The sequence below is a fragment of the Rhamphochromis longiceps genome, linkage group LG3 (genome assembly GCF_057381845.1).
Source record: "Rhamphochromis longiceps isolate RC_006_pf linkage group LG3, R_longiceps_female_GT1.1, whole genome shotgun sequence".
Taxonomy (NCBI): domain Eukaryota; kingdom Metazoa; phylum Chordata; class Actinopteri; order Cichliformes; family Cichlidae; genus Rhamphochromis; species Rhamphochromis longiceps.
In genome coordinates, this window is record NC_140559.1 from 41,923,526 (window position 1) to 41,944,614 (window position 21,089).

General features: G+C 42.1%; 1 protein-coding gene across 1 annotated transcript; it reads left to right on the forward strand.

Annotated features, from left to right (window-relative positions):
- The first annotated feature begins 914 nt into the window (after positions 1-914).
- LOC146674730 (uncharacterized) lies at positions 915-9,029 on the forward strand. The gene is made up of 3 exons (XM_085398249.1): positions 915-1,020; positions 1,374-2,147; positions 3,484-9,029. Exons 1-3 carry the CDS (start codon positions 972-974, stop codon positions 8,967-8,969), a joined length of 6,309 nt encoding a protein of 2,102 aa, XP_085254375.1. The 5' UTR covers positions 915-971; the 3' UTR covers positions 8,970-9,029.
- Positions 9,030-21,089: the final 12,060 nt, after the last annotated feature.

The following is a 21,089-nucleotide window of genomic DNA, read 5'->3' on the forward strand; positions in this document are numbered from 1 at the left end:
TCGTTATTGAGAAGCGCTATTTAAATAAAACCTTACTCACTAACAGCGGAAACATTTGCTCTTTTTAGTTGTTTTTTTTCCTCTCTCTCAGCTGCCGTTTCCGAGTTCACTCTGAATTTGCATGATGTAAATATGGGGAAGTGATTGTAGGATGGTTGGCGGCTTCAGTTAGTGTAGTGTAGCCGTCAGTAAAATGAGGAACATAGTGCATCGTGGTGCTCTGATAAACGTGATGAAACGTGCTCTTCCTTCTTCGACACAGTTAGTTTCAGTTAGCAACACGTTTCTGAAGTAGAAAACAAACATTAAAATTCTGCATCTTAAATAAATGCAAACCTGTCTTCATCCTTTGTGCTTTATAAAACGGGATCTTAAATTAAAGTTTGCATGTGCTTCCTCAGTATGAAAAACCTCTGTGGCGATGACAGTTATCTTATTTCGAGTCGTCTCTTGTCGCTCATGGGTAGAGGAAACCGAAGTTCCACACTCTTAACCACAGAGCACCATTTGACGGTAAGGAGCTCTGCAGTTCTCAAGATAACACATGCAGCTGCTCGTGTCTGCATGCAGAAGCATGTTCTGTGTATGTACACCGTGTGCATACATGTGTGAACCGTTGCATCTGTGTGCGGCATGCAGGAGCAGAGACGTGTTGCCTGCGTTTACTTTGCAAACATGGACTGTCACAAAAGCTCACCGTGCCACCCGTCTGACTTCCTGTCGTGTTCAATGAGAGCAAGTTAAAAAACCACAGACAGGTCACGTGAGGCAGCGAGTCTGCCTCCCTCAGACAGTCTTTGTTCACTTTGTGTGACTGCAATCATTAGCTTGGGTCAGTTATTTAGTAAGCGGGGGAGGGTTTTTTTGTGTTTCCCTTTGTAATGATGGTGAAGAAATCGTTGCTGTAGAAAAAAACACAGGTACTAAAAAAGAGGAAGAGGAAGAAGAGGAGGAAAGTGCACGCAGGGGCGATGGACATGACTAATGAGAACTGCAGTCCGGCCGTAAGCACAAACGGTGGTGAGTTTCTTGTAGATCTTTTACTTTTATAAAACAGTAATTTTTATTTTAGCTTGCACTCTGGCCCCTTTGAGTGACGCTGAAGACAGACTGATAACGACAATGATAAACAGTCTCACTTGATGATGCAGATGTGCTTTAATGTGTTACAATCAGTATATAATTTGCAAGCATAGTATAATAGTCCTCTTACAGATGTTGGGTAACACTGGGTGTTGAAACTGAGGGCTTCAGGTGCAGTTTTAAGAATAAAGTAGTGAGCAGATGTCTGACTATTATCGCATTTCTGTGTCTGTGTCATTCAGCTTATCCGGTGCGGTGCATTGAGGAAGTACTTCTCCCTTTCTTCACAGATGAGAGCCTGCAGGCCACCATGAAGCCACAACACCCCCCTGCCTCAGACAGTAGCCCCCCTGCTCTTCAGGAACTTAGGCTGGTCCTCCTTGGCCGGAAAGGAACCGGGAAGAGCGCCGCAGGCAACACGATACTGGGAGGAGTGGGGGGATTTGAAAGCGGGAAGCCCACAGAGGAGTGTGTGAAAAGGCGAGCTGATGTGGTGGGGCGAAAACTCACAGTGGTGGACACACCTGGGTGGGAGTGGTACTACCCGCTTAATAGCACTCCAAACTGGGTGAGGAGAGAAACTTTGAGAAGCGTGTCGCTTTGTCCTCCCGGGCCTCACGCTGTGCTGCTGGCCGTGCGGGCCTGTGCTTCTGTGACAGATGACTACATCATAGAGATTGAGGAACACCTGGAGCCGCTGGGGAAACACGTGTGGGAGCACACTATGGTGCTGTTCACCAGAGGAGACGAACTGGGCATGGGCACCATGGAGCAACGAATCGTGTCAAGCGGCCCGTCGCTCCACAGACTCCTGCAGAAGTGTGGAAACAGATACCATGTTGTGAATAACCGGAGCAAAGGAGATGAGACACAGGTTAAAGAGCTGATAAGGAAGCTGGAGGAGATGGTAGATAAGAAGAGGGATGGAAGCAACCATTTAGAGATGGATACCGTCGTGTTGGGGCTGGAGGCCGATGGGAAGAGGAGAGCCAGGGAGAGGAGAAAGAAACAGCGACAGATGGAGGCGCAGATGCAGAGAGGGACCATCAAAGCCACTCTCATTAGTAAGTCTGTTTATTTTTATAACACTTCCCAAGTTTTCTTAAGTTCATGAAATCATTTCATATGATTAGAAGGCCCAGAAAAAAGGTTGATCGAGACCAGAACAAAGTTAATATCAGTCGTCACTGCATCACAAAGATGGAGGAGTTATAAATGATGATATTCAACAAGCATCAGGTGCAAACACAAAGTTTAGTTTGTGCCAAAATTATCTTGAGATCCACACTGTCTGCACCAGCCACTTTATTAGGTACACCTTGCTAGCACCATGACCCCCACCTTGAATGGACCTAATGTGTTTGTAGGAAGAGCTTCAGTCAGGATTTAGAGTTTATCTTTACACAGAAACAGCACTGCTAAGTGACTTCTCATCACTTTAAAGGTTTTGCATTAGTTTCATTAGTTAGTGCTAGTATTAGGTTCGTTTTCCTTTTTGCCTTCAGCACGGCCTTAATTCTTTGTGACACAGATTTAACACGGTACTCGAAAAATTCTCAGGGATTTTGGTTCATATTGACATGATAAGCTCACACAGTTGCTGCTCATCTGCGATATTAACCTCATGTTCCACCACATCCCAAAGGTGCCCTATTAAATTGAGATCTGGTGACTGGGAGGTCATTTAAATACAGTGGACCCATCGTCATGTTCAAGAAACCAGTGACAATTGTTTGTTATCCTGCTAGAAGTAGCCATCACTGTCGTCACAGAGTGTATCCATCTTTACAGCTTGAAGTGAAAAAGTGATTGTCAAATGTTTTTTCAATGTGTTCAGTTCAGACATAGACATTGTGCATGATTTTGGCACAAATAAAACGTCACAGACCAGAAATACAACTCTAAATAACAGTGCTGATTTGTGTTTAGGTAGGTTGTATTTGCTAGGATGAAGCTCAGAAGCTGACAGAGACTGAAGTCACTAAAGTAATGTGATTATTAGATTTAAAGTGAAAAGAAACACAAGTGTGTTTCAGAAATGTCTTCATTTACACACAGACAAAGAAGACAGAGTTTTATATTGCAACATTCTGATTATTGTCTTTTGATTGGCCAGTATAGTCAGTGTTATATCCCCACCTCTTGCTTTGGGATGCTGTAGTTAGTGCTTGAGATCCATGGAGATGGAGATATTTTTCAATATGACTTTTAAATTATTTTAAGGTGGAAAAAAATACCCGTTTACGTGTGAATGTAGCCTGAGCGATTATTCTGGGCAATTTTTTTTACAAAAAAAATTAAAAATTAAATGAAAAACATGAAATATTTGGAGATTACAGCTGGGTTATGGTATTAAAATAGTTCTCTTTTACTGAAAATGTCCCCTTTTTTTCCTGTCAGGCGATGGGCCACAGGGTTCTGAGCTGGACGCCCACCAGTCTTTCTCCAAATCCCCTCGACGTCTTCCTGAGATCAGACTGGTTCTACTGGGCGAGCGTGAAACTGGAAAAAGTTCTGCTGGGAACACCATCCTTGGAAAACCAGGGTTCTTCCAGTCGGGAGCCGTAACAGAAGAGTGCATTCGTCAACAAGCGGAGGTGGCCATGCGGCTGGTGACTGTGGTGGACACGCCGGGCTGGGAGGCGGGTGTGGCAGGTGCAACTCCAGAGAGAGTGAAGAGAGAGATTGTCTGCAGCGTATCTTTGTGCCCTCCGGGTCCTCATGCACTCCTGCTGACTCTGAGGGTGGACACACTGGTGAAAGCGGGACATGTGAGAGAACATCTGGAACTTCTGGGAGAAGGTGTATGGAGACACACAATCTTGCTGTTCACCCATGGAGATCAGCTCAGAGAGGGAGTGGATATTGAGCAGCACATCCAGAGTGGAGGCAGGGACCTGCAGTTGCTTCTGGAGAAGTGCAGGCGGCGATACCACGTCATCAGCAGTGTAGATGGTGGAGGAAGAGGAGGTAGAGGTTCCAGTAAGGTGACAGAGCTGCTAGAGAAAGTGGAAAAGATGGCAACAATGAACAGATGCGAGGCTTTCTCCGGTCTGGTTCAAGAAGTCAGGGATTTGAGCCAACAAAGAAACGAAAAGTTCAACCAGCGTCTGAAGGAGATGGCAGATAAGATGCTTCGTCAGGAGGCAGAGCTGAAGAACATGAGGGACAGGGAGATGAAGAGCATCAGATGGTTCTTTGATAGAAGGAAGAAGGTGAAATCTCCAGGAAAAGCTGACATTCAAAAGGAAGAAGCGGAGGATGAAGACATGAGGGTCGGCGAGAGGAAGAACGATTTTGGTGAGCTGGAGGACAGGATGCGATGGCTGACAGAGGACAGAGAGAAAGAAATTCAGGATCTGAGCCTGGAAAAGGAGAGAATCTGCATAGCACTGAGCCAAGCTCAACAAGAAAGGGAAAAACTGCTTTACAAACTGGAGATAAAAGAGAGAGAGATTGAGGAACTGCAGGAAAGAACCGAGGAGCAGCAAATTAAGCTTCTCGACCTTGAGCGTGCCAGCGTAGAAAAGGAACATGAGACGAAACAAAGGGAGGATGCTTTTAGAGCAAAGACACAAGAATGGATGAAAGAATATGAGAAACTGAGGCAGACCATAGAGCTCCTCAACAAAGAGATATCTGACTGGACTGAAAAACACGAGTCTTTAATAGCAGAAATCAGCCGGACTAAAACCCACTATGAGAACACTCTAAAGAGAACAGTACAAGAAAAAAACAGGGAGACGGCAGAGATGGAACAAAAACTAAAGAGTGAGATGGAAGTAAAAGTGCTCGAAAAAGACAAACTGATGGAAGAACTGAGGAAGAAAGCCTCGGAGGAAAAACAGGTAACTCTCAATAACGTAAAACAACATGAGACAGATATGGAGAGGAAATTGGAAGAAATCAAATCACAGCATAAGAAAGAGATGGAGGTAAAAATACAGGAGAAGGAAGCAGAGATACAAGGCATAAGGAAGCAGCACGAGGAAGAGATGGCCACAAGGATTAATGAAATAGAAAAAATGATGGAGACAGCAAAAGTTCAACAACAGCAAGAATATGAAAAGAAGCTGAAAGAAAAAGCTGATGACTTGGAAAGGATGGCACAAGAGCACGGTGATGAAATAAAGAACATACAGCAAGAAAAACAAAGGCAGGCCGCAGAGCTGAAAGAGCTGTTTGCTAAAGAAAAGAAGGAATGTGTGGAGGCCAAAGAGAAAGCAATAGCAGATATAGAAGAAAAGTGCCGTGCACAAATGGAAGAAAAGATGCTGGAAAATGACAAAGACAAAGAGATGATTCATCAAAACCACAAAAGAGAACTGGAACAAAAGATGAGGGAGAAAGAAAAGGAGATAGAGGCCTTAAAACATCAGCATCAAGAGATGACGCTAAAAATCAGTGAGATGGTAAATCTGATGGAGACGAGAAGTGCCCAACACCAGGAGGAAGTTCATAAAAATGTGAAACAAAAGGAGGAGGATGTGGAGAGGATCCAGCAACAGTACACTGAAAAACTAAGGAGCGTAGAGCAAGAAAGGCAAAAGGAGACCGAAGAGCTGAAACAACAGTTTGCAAAAGAAATAGATAAACAACTGCAGGAAAGACAGAGACAGATAAGAGACTTGGAAGAAACCTATGCTGCCCAAGTTGAAGAGATAAAGCTAAAGCATGCAAAAGAAAAGCAAATACTGAATCAGAACCATGAAAAGTACGTTCTGGAAAAACTGCAAGAGAGAGATCGGCTAACAGAGGAGTTAAAGTGTCAGCTTAAAAACGAAATCGAAGAAAGTGAAAAGGACAAAGAGCGATACAAGAGAGAGATGGAGCAAACGCTGGAGGAGAAGGAAAAAGAGATCAAGGAGTTTAAAGCGTTTGTGGAAGAAATGAAAGAAAAAATGCAACAACAGCAGGAGAAAGAAAGGGATCACTTAAAAAACATGCAAGAGACTGAGCAACAGCTGCAAGAAAAGGAAAAGGAAACAGAGGAGATGAAATCCAAACTCGTGGAAATGAAGGAGAAGCTTCGACAGATGGAGGAGAAAGAAAATGTTTATTTGAACTACAAAAAAGCTTTGGAGCAAAAGCTGGAGGAACAAGAGGCAGAATTAGAAAGGTTGAAAGAACGTTTAAAGGATCTCGAGCAACGGTTGCAGCAGACAGAAGAGGAAAGAGAAAGAGACAAGTTAAATCACGAGAAACAGATGGAGCAATCTGCGGAAGAAAACAGCCGAGTTATAGAAAAGTTAAAACAGCACATTAAAGATATTGATGAGATCCTGCAAAGAAAGGAAGAAGAAAGAGGGGAAATCATTCTCAGCCAAAAGAAAGAGGCAGAGCAACGGCTGCAAGACAGAGAACGAGAGATGGAGGAGATGAGACGGCAGCTTTTAAGTGACATGGAGAGAAAACTGAAAGAGAAGGAGGCTGACATTGAAGGCGCCAAACAGCTGGCCGACTCCAGGGAGACACGATGGAAGGAAGAGCAGAAGGTGAAGGATGAGAAAGCGGCGAACGAGGTGAACAAGCTGATAGAGATCATCGACAAGAAGACAAAGGAACTGACACAAGCCCAAAGTCTTCTTGCACAGAGAGACGGCGAGATTGATGAGGCAAAACAGACATGTGCGAGCTCCTTAAGAGAAATAGAAGAGCTGAAAGAAAGCAACGACCGCAAAACATCCGCTATCGACGAGATACAGCAGCGGCAAAAAGACCAAGAGAGGGAAAAGGATGCGGAAATGACAGAAAAACTGCACGAGAAAGAGAAAGAGCTTGACCGCCTCAGGCAAAGAGACAGGGAAAATGAGAAGGAGACCTTCCAGCTGAGGCTAACAATCGAGCAGACAAAGTCAGAGCTGAAGGAACTCACTGAGAAAATGGAAAAGGAGATGACGGCCATGATTCAGGAATACGAAAAGGAGATCAAGATGAAAGATGAGGATATTGAGTCAATCACACAGGAAAAGGACGGCACCATAAGTCGGCTAGAGGAAGAAACGCTTAAGAGCATTCAAGTCATCACAGAGAAATACAAGTTAAGTCAGAAGAGAGTTGAGGAGCTGCAGGAGCAAAATGAGATGATGAGAAAAGAGACTGACAACCTCAGAGCTAAGTGTGAGGAAGTGAAGAAGGAGAGTGACGAAGAGGTCAGGAAATATCTCAGAGGATACGAGGAAATCCAAATCACGCTAAGAGAGAAAGATCTGGAGCTGGGGCCTTTAAAAGACGCCAGTGCCCAACTAAAAGTGGAGCTAGAAATGGTGAAGGAGAGAGAAGATGAGACTAAGGCGCAGATGAATGAGCTGAGAGAGCATTTTGAGAAGCAGATGATGGAGAAACAAAGCGAACAGAGAACGAGGGATGAGGAGCTCGAAGAGAAATTCCTAAGAAGGGAGAAAGAAGTGAGTGAAAGGGAGCAAGTTCTGCTACGAAGCAAAGAAGAACTGAGCAAAAGACGTCGCGACGTCAACGCACAACAGGAGGAGCTTGGCGAAAAACAGGCAAAGTTGGAAAGTAAAGAACAAGAACTTAGAGAACTGGAAATCAGTCTGCAAAGAAAAGAACAAAAGAAACGAGAGGAGAAGGATAAATACGAGCAAGAAGTACAGCAGAAGGCGCAGAATGTTGAGAAAATGGAGAGGGAGCTGGAAAGCTTACTGAAAGTCCTGGAGGGCAGACAGAAGGAGCTAAGCTCTCACGGTCACGATCTACAGAAGAAGGTCAGAGGACTGAAAGACCAAGGGAAAGAGCTGAAAGACAGGGAGTACTACTTGAAGAACGAAGAACAGGAGTTGCTCAATTGGAAGTCGGAGCTGCAGATGCAGAACGAGCACGTGAACTACACAACACAGCAGTTGAATGAGATGGGCAGGGAAATGACTCTGCTGAAGGAAGAGCTTCGCAAGAAGGAGAGGAATCTAAAGGAGTCGCTGAAAAAACTGAGCACGTGGGAGCAGAACCTCAAAGAGCGAGAGGAAGAGTTGAACCGGAGACAGCACAGCGTTTTGGAGAACGGACAACATGGGACTGATGATAAGAGATCGGAAGACAGCTCGCCTTTAGAGTGCCGAGAGGTCAGCGAGAGGAGGGAAAGAGGAAGAGGAAAAGATTCAGATAATGAAGATCAGAGGATGAAAACAACTTTGTCAGCTGCAGAGAGCAATAACTGTCATCTTGAAACACTAAAAGTCGAAACGCTGACGGAGACAAAGAAGACAAAAGTGAGACAAGAAGCGGCCGAAAGTGCAAAGGTGATCGGCGAGTTGAAGCTCCTGTCTCGACCTCGCACAAGAGCAAACAGCAAAGGCTCTCCCGGGTCAGATTTGAGGGTGATGGTTTTGGGAGAGACCTGGTCTTCCTGCTCCCCTGCTGGTGTCACCATCTTGGGTGGAGAAGCGCCCAAATTCAGCGGCTCTAGTTTCAGGTCGTGGAAAGGCCAAATAGCCGGAAGGCGCCTCGCCGTCGCAGAGCCGCTCAGCCTGAGGTGGCGAGACGGACCCGACGAGGCAAACGCCTCTCAGCTGAAAGGCATTCTCGACAGCATCTCCTGGTGCCACCCGGGTCCCCACGTCGTCCTGCTGCTCATGCCGGCCTTCCTGACCTGCACGCAGAAGTACAGACGAGCCGTGGAGGAGCACATGAGCCTGCTCGGACAGGAGATCTGGCAGCGCGCCCTGGTGCTGTTCACATGGGGGGAGATTTTAGGGGAGAGCGCAGAGCAGCACATCCTCAGGAACGGAGAACTGATGGGGCTCGTAGAGCGCTGCGGGGGCAGGTACCATGTGCTGACCAGCAAAAAGAATAACGCCGCGATTGAAGGCTTATTCGACAAGATGGATGACATTGTTACCCTGCCCAGCAGAGAGCAGTTTCCGGTGTAAAACTTTTACAGAACTGATTGAATTCATCATGCAAAAAATAAAAATGTTAAAATGTATATTTCCTCCTAATATGTAGAAATATTTGAATAAATGTGAGTAAAGGAAGAATAAGCTCTCACATCCGGATTTTTGCTACAGATAATCTGTAATCAGTCTGATTAGTTTTACCTTTTCAAGCCTCGAGTTTAGAGTGTTTGATCGAGCTGCTGCATTTATAACACAGTCTCATGGGTGTCAGGCCACACAATGAACTGATAAACTGATTCACGTGGGACAATAACTGTAGTTTGAAAAAGCAAGTATCATTTAACCGCTAGATCCAAACAGGTCTGCTGCATTTATACTTTGGTATTTGTTTATCTCCAGGTTTAGAATGATTCGGGTTAAAATAGAGCTCATGCCTCTAAGTTTAAAAATCTTTTCTCTGTGTCGCCTGGGTTAGATTTATCATAAGATAAGTGCAATGTGAAAAAATATGTGACACATAGAAAAAAACACATCCCACTGAAACACATTTAGTCCAAAGCTGTGCTGACTGTCACAAAAAAGGCAGTTTGTGTGTGCGCACATGAACAAGCACCACATTCTGTGACTAACTCAGGATTAGCCATAAGACTGAGCTGACATTTAGAGCCACAACTACAAACTGACTGTGTGTGTAGGAGGTTACATGATTGGTAGTTTGTCTTTTACCAGGATTACTCAGAAAGTTATGGATGGATGTGGACGGAAATATTTTCGGAGATAGGTCTTAGCTTAGGAATTTTTTTAATGTATTCTTTCTCACTGTGACATAAGGCAAAACTGAACATTTGACATCACAGCTTCACAAATACCTATCAATGTGACACAAGGACGCTTGGGAATATCTTTATTTTCTTAAGAGGACTGTGAAATTCATCACCCTTTATATCCTTCTGGATCCAGAGATTCAGTCTGAGCGTGGCGTCAGGGGAATTTTGAGCCTCGGTGAAAGTGTGTGGTCTCCTGTTTTTATGAGGTCACGCTAGCGATAAAGAACAAAGTGTTTTAAAAGCTTGTCATTTATTGGATAAACGTGAAATCTTAATCTAAAACCTTTATGGCTGTTAAAAAATTGTAAGAGTAAAATGTACGACGACACGACACCGGTGTGTTTGAAACACGTGGGATGCTGCCTGCAGGTCAGCTAAAGTTCATCTATATGTGTTTCATCATGTTAAACTTATAGATCATGCTATTTATATCTCTTAATAAAGCTATATATATATAGTCAATCACACAGGATATATATATATATATATATATATATATATATATATATATATATATATATATATATATATATATATACATATATATATATACATAGATAGTGATATATAGACACAGTATATATCTCCTATCCGGCGTGCACCCTGCCTCTCGCCCTGTGACAGCTGGGTTAGGCTCCAGCCCAACCGTGACCCTGAATTGGATAAGCAAAAGAAGATGGATGTTTGGATGGATAAATACATATACATATAAAATTATCCAACATGGTCTCACACGTACACATGTATATTTACATATTTCTATATATAAGATAATCGAGCATGATTTTTTTAGATGAACCTTGGCTGACCTGCAGGCAGCATTTAAGTCACTTTCATACTTCATCCACAAGGTGGAGACCTTGTGTCAGTGTAGAGATTACCAAAGTAATCAGTGTTGAAAGTCACAGATTATAAGGAGTTGATGGTGAAAGTATAGTGAAGCTACTCAAATATATATATATAAATATATATATAAATATATATATATATATATATAAATATATATATATATATATATATATATATATATATTCGTTTTTTACCGTGTTTTACAATTTTCTGTGTAAATGGCTACTTTTAAAAGGAAAGAGTACACAAAGCCTGAGTAGCAGGCCCGTGCTCCGTCTTGCCTGGAGGCATTTCAGGAGAACCAAACCGTCTCGCAATTATAACCCCAGGGAGCCTCCCACATGCTGAGAGGACTCCTGCTTTGACAAGTAAATTATGACTCTTGATGAGAGAAGTACGGCTTTCTCAGAATGCAATTTTTGACAACCAGAAAAATGCGGGTGGATACATACAACAACTTCCATCATCCGCCGAGCCAGATGCAGCATCCAAAAACACTTGTGTGCAATCATCAGGCTAATAATTATGTAGTGGGAGTGCTGGTCTGTAGCTAACATGGCAGCAATGTTTTTATAATCTGTCCATTCAATGCGAGCTGCCTTTAGAGGCGAGATGAGAGGGTGTTGTGTCAAGATGGAGCGCTGCTCTTTTGATCATCTCCGCAGGGTAGGCCTGCTTTCAAAGCGTCTGGGGGGAAATTAGGAAGAAAAAAGTTGTCAAATTAAAGTTGATAGAGACATAATTTTCATACATTTAGCATAATGTCTTAAAGATATGAGGCAGCCAACACAAACCCAGCTATAATATCCCACAAGCATTGCTCTTTTTCATTTGTAAATCCTTTAGATTTATCATTACATATATTATTTATAATATCACAACACTTGATTTATTGATTATAAGTTTGCATTGATTGGAGTGCATTTCTGAAAAAATGGTAATAGCCATAGATAGATAGATAGATAGATAGATAGATAGATAGATAGATAGATAGATAGATAGATAGATAGATAGATAGATAGATAGATAGATAGATAGATAGATAGATAGATAGATAGATAGATAGATTCAGCATTTAGTGCTTTACCACATATGTCTTAGTGCGTGTATAACATAAATATTGTAGCAAACAAATAATAGTCCTGTAAATTTGCTTTCTATCATGGACTTTGTTGCTCTTTTGGTTCTGAAAGCACTCAATCTTTGAACGATTTCACAAACTGACATAAGACTTTGTTGTCCTACAGACTAAAAACTGCTGTGATTATACATTGAGCGGCCACTTTATTAAGTACACCTTGTTACTACCATGTTCAACCACCTTTTGCCTTCATAACTACTTTAATTCTTCATGACACAGTTTCAACAAGATGCTGGAAACATCCCTTCAAGATTTTGGTCCATATTGACATGAAAAAAATCATACAGTTGCAGATTTGTTGGCTGCTTGTCCATGATGCGAATCTCCCGTTTCACCACACCCAAAAGCTCTGAAGATTCTGAAGATTCAGCTCTGAAGACTGTAGAGGTCATTTGAGTACAGTGAACTCACTGTCAGGTTTAAGAAACCAGCTGAAGATGATCGGAGCTTTGTGACAAGAAGTGCACCTATTTTCTGGAAGCAGCCATCAAAAGATGGGTACATTGCGGTTGTAAATGGATAGATATGGTCTGTCACTCCGTTATACCAAATTCTGACCCTACCATCTGAATGTTGCAACAAAAATCAAGACTAAGCAACATTTTTCCGATCTTCTTTTGTCCACTTCTGCTGAGCCTGTGCCCGCTGTAGCCTGAATTTCTTGTTCTTAGCTGACAGCAGTAGTACCTGATGCGGTCTTCTGCCCCAGCCCATCTGTGCATTGCGATGCTCTTCTGCATACCTTGGTTGTAATAAGTGGTCATTTGAATTATTGTTTCCTTCCAATCATGTGAAAGCAGTCTGACCATTCTTCTCTGACCTCCGGCAAAAACAAAGCATTTTCACTTAGGAAACTTAGGGAACATTTTCTCATGTTTGTACCAACTCTTGAAAACTTAAGAGATGGTTGTGTACAAACATGTGGGTACTTGCCTTCCAGAAAACACAAATAGGCCTTCACCTAGTAGAGAAAAACAAATAATCTACAAGTTTAGGATTTTAAAAGTAGAAGCATATAAAATATGTTTATTATGTAAACTGTGACCCCAGGAAATCCATCACGCCTGTTCTTCTTCCCATTCAAGGTCACTCGCCATCCAAAAATCAACACTATATCTGTGAGTTCAAATGTGAATACGTGCTCCACATCAGGATTGTCTCACTGAATGGTGAAAACAGTGCTTGATGAAACGACTCTTGGGCACTCATTTCGGTTTTAGCTGGCATTATTTCAGATTAAGGCAAAATGCTAACCCTAGTTTATCTTTATTTGGAACCTTTTAAGGACCTGAATGAGGCTTTTTGGGAAATATGGAAGAGGGCCACATTTACATCCACCACAATAGACAGGAACAGCTCAGTCAATCACGTCCACAAATGCTGGAAACAAAATTACTGGGCTGCGTTAAAACAGAAGTTAATGGTTTGGCTGATTTCTATTAAGGTCTGTGCACTCTCATTTGAATAATGGTCTTTCCAGCACTGTTTTTTTCTTTTCGGTACTTGACCCGGGAAGGAAATAAATGTGATTCCGCTTTAACACCTCCATTAATATTCAAGTGCCTTTAATACTCCAGGTTTAATTCGGATTCACCGTAATTAGCACGGCAGCCTGGTGCCAGTTTATGACAACTCATGTTGTGATTGCACATTTGCTGTTGCTAAAAAAAAAAAAGTGCCATTCAGAAAACACAAAGCCACCGCGAGGATCGAATACCTGGAAGACAAGATAGGGATTTCTTCACCGTGCTCGAGGATGATTAGTCGCAACAAAGAATCCGATGCTTTGGTCACGTGTGACGAATGCTTTGGATGAGCGTATCTTTATCACCATGACGCACTGATTTAAAGTTTCAAGCCAGTTTTCTTCCTTTTGTGACTGTTGACATGAAACCCCACGCTTTTGATTCAATTATGCAAATCCATTTGGTCTTATAGCATTTTTATAGCTGCATCTTTAAATCAAATCTAAATTGCCCATTAGTGATTAATTGAAGTGAAACTAATGGGATTTATTAGAAAGCATGACTCCTATGTTGCATTTCCAGTTTGAAATGTAGGTATCTGCGTGATTGTGGTTGCAAAGGTCAGCACTGATCCCTCGGTCCTTATTGAACCTGATGGACCATGAGGAGATCCAAATCTGCGCTCCCTACTGACTCTCCCCACCCCAGCCACCTCCCAGGGGATGCATTTAGATAGCGTTAGTCTTTTGAAATGAGAGGGACCGTTCCACACGGTTACATAAACCACCCATGGTCCCACACAGGCCCTCTGGAGTATGTACCCAAAATAGTTGTAGTGTAAAGGAGCACCACAAAAGCACAAAATGTTCCTGCCGGAGTAAAGAGGTGGCCAGATGTCTCAGAGAGCAGCCACTTTAGCTGAGCTTGAAACCAGAGTCGACTTATCGTGTATGAATTGTTCATATTTTGGATGTTGGAGAGAGTTGGTTATCAAAAAATCAAACTGTACAGTGATCTAGTGTGCAACAACACATAACAGCACAAGCGGCAGGCACTGTTGGCATTAGCTATGTAGATATATGGAGAAACCAGCTAATTATAACAGAAAAATGTGTAAAATGAGGAGATTATGATTGTTAAATGACAGTGTGTTTATGATTTTCAGAAAAAAAAATCGAAGAGGCTGCCATTTTTTTTCCTTTGTGCTTCAGTTCAAATTCCTCCTCCTCCTCCTTCTCGTCTGCTGAAGATGGAGCAAAAGAAGAGAGAGAGAGAGAACAAGGAAGAGGAGATGATGCTGCAAATGTTGAATCCCCCTCTGGACTGCATCCTTTCTGGCTGAGCGCTTCCAGTGGGCCACAGCCAGGTCCTGGAATCTAGCTAATGAGACCCACACCCCACCACCGCCACCACCTACCCACCCACCCCGAGGGCTTAATGTCACCCTATTGGCTGAAAACCTGTCAGGAGGCAAATGATTGGCTGATCAAGTCCTGCGCGAGCAGCTGTCAGAGCGTGTTACGAGTCAAACTCACAGCATTCATATCCAGTGTGGCACAAGGTAAAGAAGCTAAATAAGCGAAGTATAAGTATAGACAAACTCAACAACTTGCACACTACAGGTGCTCTGTGGGGCAGACATTTGCATTTTTCTTTCTTTTTTAAATGTTATTAACTTTTGGTGTAACACATGAGAGTGTCGAATTATCTAAAATGATGTAAAAATGTGGCAACATTCGTTTACTGCTTTTTTATTTGAAGCAGTTTCATGCACATGTACATCACTCTGTATCTGCAGCAGGCGAGCTGTATCGTTCGTGTGTTTCGGTTCCCTCTTATGGCTGAATGAGTTATGATGCGTCCACAGAGGATCTTTTTTTCAGGGCTGTAATTCATTCTTCCTTCAAGGCTTCATTGAATGTAAAAACATTGCAAAACATCATCAGGATATGATTTACTTCCACTCACTGTAAAAAAAAAAAAAAAAAAAAAAAAGAGTATGTACATATGGCTTTTATTTATTCAGAGAGACTTCTAAAAGTGGGGATTGCAGCAAGAATAAAATATTTTAGTTTTTACATATTAAAGACAGAACCTCTTATGTGGAACATCCTACAAATGTTTTTATAGTTGTACTTTGACTTGAATAAGCTGAACAGGATCTGGCCAGCTGGGTCAAAGAGAAACTTTTTTACACACACTGAAACTTTTGTCTTGACAGGTGGTGAAGAAAGACGTTCCTGGATCCAGGCTTAAAAACAGATGAGAAACGGAGGCTTTCACTTGTTCTTTAGCAAGATAAATGACTTTTTATCACGTGAGCATAGTCTAATTTATTTCTAAACTGGTGTATGCGGTGATGTTTTCATTTAGGTTTATTCTGTACTGGTTGAATTACAGTTGTTAATTGTATGTATATTTTGCACAGCCTGTACAACACTTTGGTCACCTGAGGTTGTTTTAAATATGATATAGATTCAAAGCTTGGTTTGACTTGACCTGACAAATGCCACTTGCTGACTGGGTTTGGTGACAGTCTTTTTTTTCTTTAAAGTTTGGGGTTTTCTATTTGTTAATAAAGATTTTCTGTTTGTCTTATAATCAGCCAATCTATCCACCCATGTTCTTCTTTTTCTTCTTCACTTCAGGTCCGTGGTGGGGCCGGAGCCTATCTCATCTGTCTTTGCGGAGGAGTCTGGGAACACCATGGACAGGTTACCAGTCTATCAAAGGGTTACAACACTTACATTCACACCTATGGCCAATTAGCCTTTCACTACCACTGAGACCAACCACCAAATGTTGATGCTGATGAAAATGATGATAGCTGGGATGCTGACTGAAGACAGCAGTGGCTCTCATTTGAGAGTGATTGACAATGGTGAGAAAACTACAAAACAGGTGGCGGAGTGTGGGGCACAGAAATGAGAACAAACAGGTGTGTAGTGCAAGGAGTTATGAATTTACACATGACAGGAAGGGAAGTGTTTCAGGTCTGTTTAAGATCCTGAAACCAAAACATAGTATCTCAAAAACATGCATGTCTTCAGACTGTGACAGGAAACTGCAGCCGAAAAGAGCCTACACAGACAGACCTCAGTCAACAGATAAAGTGTTTCCTGTTTCATTGTCGTTACAGAATATTGGTCACTATTTCTTATTGCATTTGAGTTCTTGTTGCCATTTACTCTACATCAGGGCCTCGAGTGTCAGTGTCCTGGAGGTTTTAGATGTGTCCATGATCCATCACAGCTGATTTAAAGGGCTAAATGACTCCTCAGCATTTCTTGAAGTTCTCCAGAGGCCTGGTAATGAACTAATCCTTTGATTCAGGTGTGTTAACTCAGGGTGCGATCTAAAACCTGCAGGACACCGGCAGGTTAGAGTTTAGTTCCCTGAGTGTTGTTCTAACCGTTCCTCCTTCTGTCTCATGGTTCTCTGTTCTCACCTGAATTAGCTCGTTCACGTGTACTATTTCTTTTCATGTTTCAGTCATGGCTGGTTGCTCAATATCTGTTTTACTTCTGTAGTCGCCTCTATATGGGCGGCAATGGGTGGAGGGAAACCTAACAGCCACAAAGTTAGCATCACAAAGATCCCCATCTATTCATAGTGTCTTCATCAGTGACTGCCAAGCCAGCTACTCGTGCTGCTGCACCACACAAATCGGTTGCTTGATTTGGCCATACATACAAGGAGAAATTATCTGAAATATTCAGACATATTTTCTACATTTTGCCCAAAAAAATAAAACCAAGGGGGACAACAGAAGTTTAAGACATTAGAAATGTACTGAAGCTTTTTCAGTCCATGTTTGACATTCAGCCTTTCTGTCTGAGTGGCCTCCTTGGAGCTGTGAGTTGTGTTCAACAGAAGGTCAGGATGTGTCTGACAAGAAAGCATGGATGGGTTTTAAAGCTGTATGTCCTTAGACATTCACATGTAAAATGCCCACCAAGCTCTCCACATATGAGCCAGATGCATCTCTTCCTATTTATTTGATTGACTTATAAAGCATTTTAAACCTGAGTCCCCTGACCCCTGAGGTTTCTGGGGGCAGCAGTGCAATTTAGTGATCTAACCTTGGTAGAAATAGATGAAAGATGAAGAGAGCCATCAGAGCTACACGTCTATGAGTGGAATCTGTTGGCACTCTTGTGTCACCCACCCTCTCCCTTTTCCACCCACGTTGGCATCTTTCTCTTTTCTCTTCCTCCTCTCTTTCATAGTTTGTCAATTTGCATCACTTCAAGGCTCTGCTTGCGTTGCCCCTTTAATCATCTGGCAGAGGTTCTGTCCGCATTTGGAGAAGCCAGTACTACCATGTTCGCCTAATACATCAAAGTTAGATCACGTAATAACAGATGTTGTCTGAATGCCCAGGAGCAGGGGTCAAAAATTCACAGAGGATGAGCGCACAAATCCCCGTGTGTGCAAGTATGTGCTCTGTACAGTCTGTGCGCTCTATAATGTGTTTCGCGTATTGCGTAATGGCTGTCGATGTATACACCGTAGCGATGCGAGCGTGAATGTACAGCTGTAGGCAGTGTTTATTCTAGCGTATTTGCATCACTTGCAAGCGGTTTCTCTGCCTCTTCCTGTGCACTGATGCGTCACTGGCAGTTACACGCACTGAAACTCACACACCACATGCCTAATCCAGCATATCCTCGAATGACCTGGTAACCTTATGTAGCTACTTTATATAAGACTGAGCAGAAAAAAACCAGATCTCTGTGATGGAGTAATGGGTATTACACGACTTATTACTCATGCCCTCACTCTCTTTTCCACTCTGCAACAGGACAAGGACGCTTTTTACCTTATTTGAACTCCTTCCTTTCTTAATCTCTCAAAGATAAAGAATTTCAATTGCATTTTAGAACAAAATATCCACCCTCTACGCGGGAAAGGCTTAGCACTATGAACCACACATACACACACAGAGACCACTTCCCTGGCCCCTGCAGAATATTTTAGTGGCTGCATATCTGGGAAGAAAAGCCAAGTTGGAGAGCTGTCTGGCACCATGTAACACCTTGAAAACGTTTTCTTTCACCTTTCCTCTGGGATTACAGGGAAGGAGGGGGTTTTTTCTTCTAGTTTTATCTCGATTACTCTTATGAAATTTTGATAAGTGACAGCTCTGGGTTGAGGGTGAGGAGATTAAAGATTAATTTTGCATGTACGCTGAAGTCACTTTGAGAAGAACTATTCTTCCACTGCTTAGTGTGCAAAAGTGTTACATGTTAAGTAGACAGTATCGGTGGCTTGCATGTTGTGGATAAATCCATGCAACTACAGTCCAAGAGTCTTGAGCCAACTCGTATTTCTTTATGTTTTGCTAGAAAGATGAGAAATAGGTGCAGTAATTTACTGAAACATGTACAAACATACATAAAATGCAGTTTTAAAAAAGGCAGAGATTGTATAATTCTAACAAGTTTTGAAAATAACATGTAACTTCCAGATGGTATTACATGGTGGATCAAATCAGTTTTGACAAGGTCTCCAACACCACTGACTGCAATGTAGCAACGAATCATGACAGAGCCTCCACATGGCTGTAGACACTCACCTCCATATCCCTTTCCTTACCTCCTCTCAATGATTTTCCTTCCTATGTTTTAAGACGATGACTTTCAGATGGGAATAACCTCATTGGTGAAAAAATACTATTTTATTCCTGTGAAACTGCATCATCTTTGACAATCACTGCAAATTCAACTAAAGAAATACAAATGATGTATTTTTGTGACAGGCTGCTGATGACAAAGTGTATAGAGATAGAATTTCAGTTTTGTTCTTTGTTAAGTTATCTATGTGTAGATGTTTGAATGTTATGTTTGAATGAAGGTCTGTGTTAACTAGTTATAGTTAACAAAGAAAGAAATAATCAGATACAAGGACTCTACTGAAAATGAATGAAAACACATCAGCAAGGCAAACTTTGAAAGAACCCGGAGAACTATTGCTTTAAAAATGACAAAGAACTCGATTTTCCATTTCTTCCGGAAGAGGAGACAATTTTTAAGCTCCTTCTGAGTTTCTGAGTGCCCTTGTTGTGTTGTCGGTTTTGTTTTGTTTTTTTGTTTTTTTATATTAAAAATCTTAATAAACATATTTCTTTTAAATGACAAGGAAGACTGGCTGCTGTCTTATATTAGGGTCTTTACCTTATGATAAAAGCTCCTTGAAGCAACTGTTGTTGTGATTTGACACTATATAAATACAGTTGAACTGAACTGAATTTAATTGGAAGAAAACTGTAGAGAAAGGAGGAGTGCGTCAAGGTTTTTGTACAGCAACGTGTTTCTGTTTCAGTCAGTTTCAGTTAAATAATTTCATTAATTTTTTTCAGTAGATCTCACCATACAGGGAGTGCAGAATTATTAGGCAAGTTGTATTTTTGAGGAATAATTTTATTATTGAACACCAACCATGTTCTCAATGAACCCAAAAAACTCATTAATATCAAAGCTGAATGTTTGTGGAAGTAGTTTTTAGTTTGTTTTTAGTTTTAGCTATTTTAGGGGGATATCTGTGTGTGCAGGTGACTATTACTGTGCATAATTATTAGGCAACTTAACAAAAAACAAATATATACCCATTTCAATTATTTATTTTTACCAGTGAAACCAATATAACATCTCCACATTCACAAATATACATTTCTGACATTCAAAAACAAAACAAAAACAAATCAGCGACCAATATAGCCACCTTTCTTTGCAAGGACACTCAAAAGCCTGCCATCCATGGATTCTGTCAGTGTTTTGATCTGTTCACCATCAACATTGCGTGCAGCAGCAACCACAGCCTCCCAGACACTGTTCAGAGAGGTGTACTGTTTTCCCTCCTTGTAAATCTCACATTTGATGATGGACCACAGGTTCTCAATGGGGTTCAGATCAGATGAACAAGGAGGCCATGTCATTAGTTTTTCTTCTTTTATACCCTTTCTTGCCAGCCACGCTGTGGAGTACTTGGACGCGTGTGATGGAGCATTGTCCTGCATGGAAATCATGTTTTTCTTGAAGGATGCAGACTTCTTCCTGTACCACTGCTTGAAGAAGGTGTCTTCCAGAAACTGGCAGTAGGACTGGGAGTTGAGCTTGACTCCATCCTCAACCCGAAAAGGCCCCACAAGCTCATCTTTGATGATACCAGCCCAAACCAGTACTCCACCTCCACCTTGCTGGCGTCTGAGTCGGACTGGAGCTCTCTGCCCTTTACCAATCCAGCCACGGGCCCATCCATCTGGCCCATCAAGACTCAGTCTCATTTCATCAGTCCATAAAACCTTAGAAAAACCAGTCTTGAGATATTTCTTGGCCCAGTCTTGACGTTTCAGCTTGTGTGTCTTGTTCAGTGGTGGTCGTCTTTCAGCCTTTCTTACCTTGGCCATGTCTCTGAGTATTGCACACCTTGTGCTTTTGGGCACTCCAGTGATGTTGCAGCTCTGAAATATGGCCAAACTGGTGGCAAGTGGCATCTTGGCAGCTGCACGCTTGACTTTTCTCAGTTCATGGGCAGTTACTTTGCGCCTTGGTTTTTCCACACGCTTCTTGCGACCCTGTTGACTATTTTGAATGAAACGCTTGATTGTTCGATGATCACGCTTCAGAAGCTTTGCAATTTTGAGACTGCTGCATCCCTCTGCAAGATATCTCACTATTTTTGACTTTTCTGAGCCTGTCAAGTCCTTCTTTTGACCCATTTTGCCAAAGGAAAGGACGTTGCCTAATAATTATGCACACCTGATCTAGGGTGTTGATGTCATTAGACCACACCCCTTCTCATTACAGGGATGCACATCACCTAATATGCTTAATTGGTAGCAGGCTTTCGAGCCTATACAGCTTGGAGT

Coding starts and splice junctions, on each gene's coding strand:
- LOC146674730 (XM_085398249.1), top strand. CDS start 972: ATGGACATGACTAATGAGAACTGCAGTCCGGCCGTAAGCACAAACGGT. Junction 1,021..1,373: donor GGCCGTAAGCACAAACGGTG/GTGAGTTTCTTG, acceptor CTTTCTTCACAG/ATGAGAGCCTGCAGGCCACC. Junction 2,148..3,483: donor CATCAAAGCCACTCTCATTA/GTAAGTCTGTTT, acceptor TTTTCCTGTCAG/GCGATGGGCCACAGGGTTCT.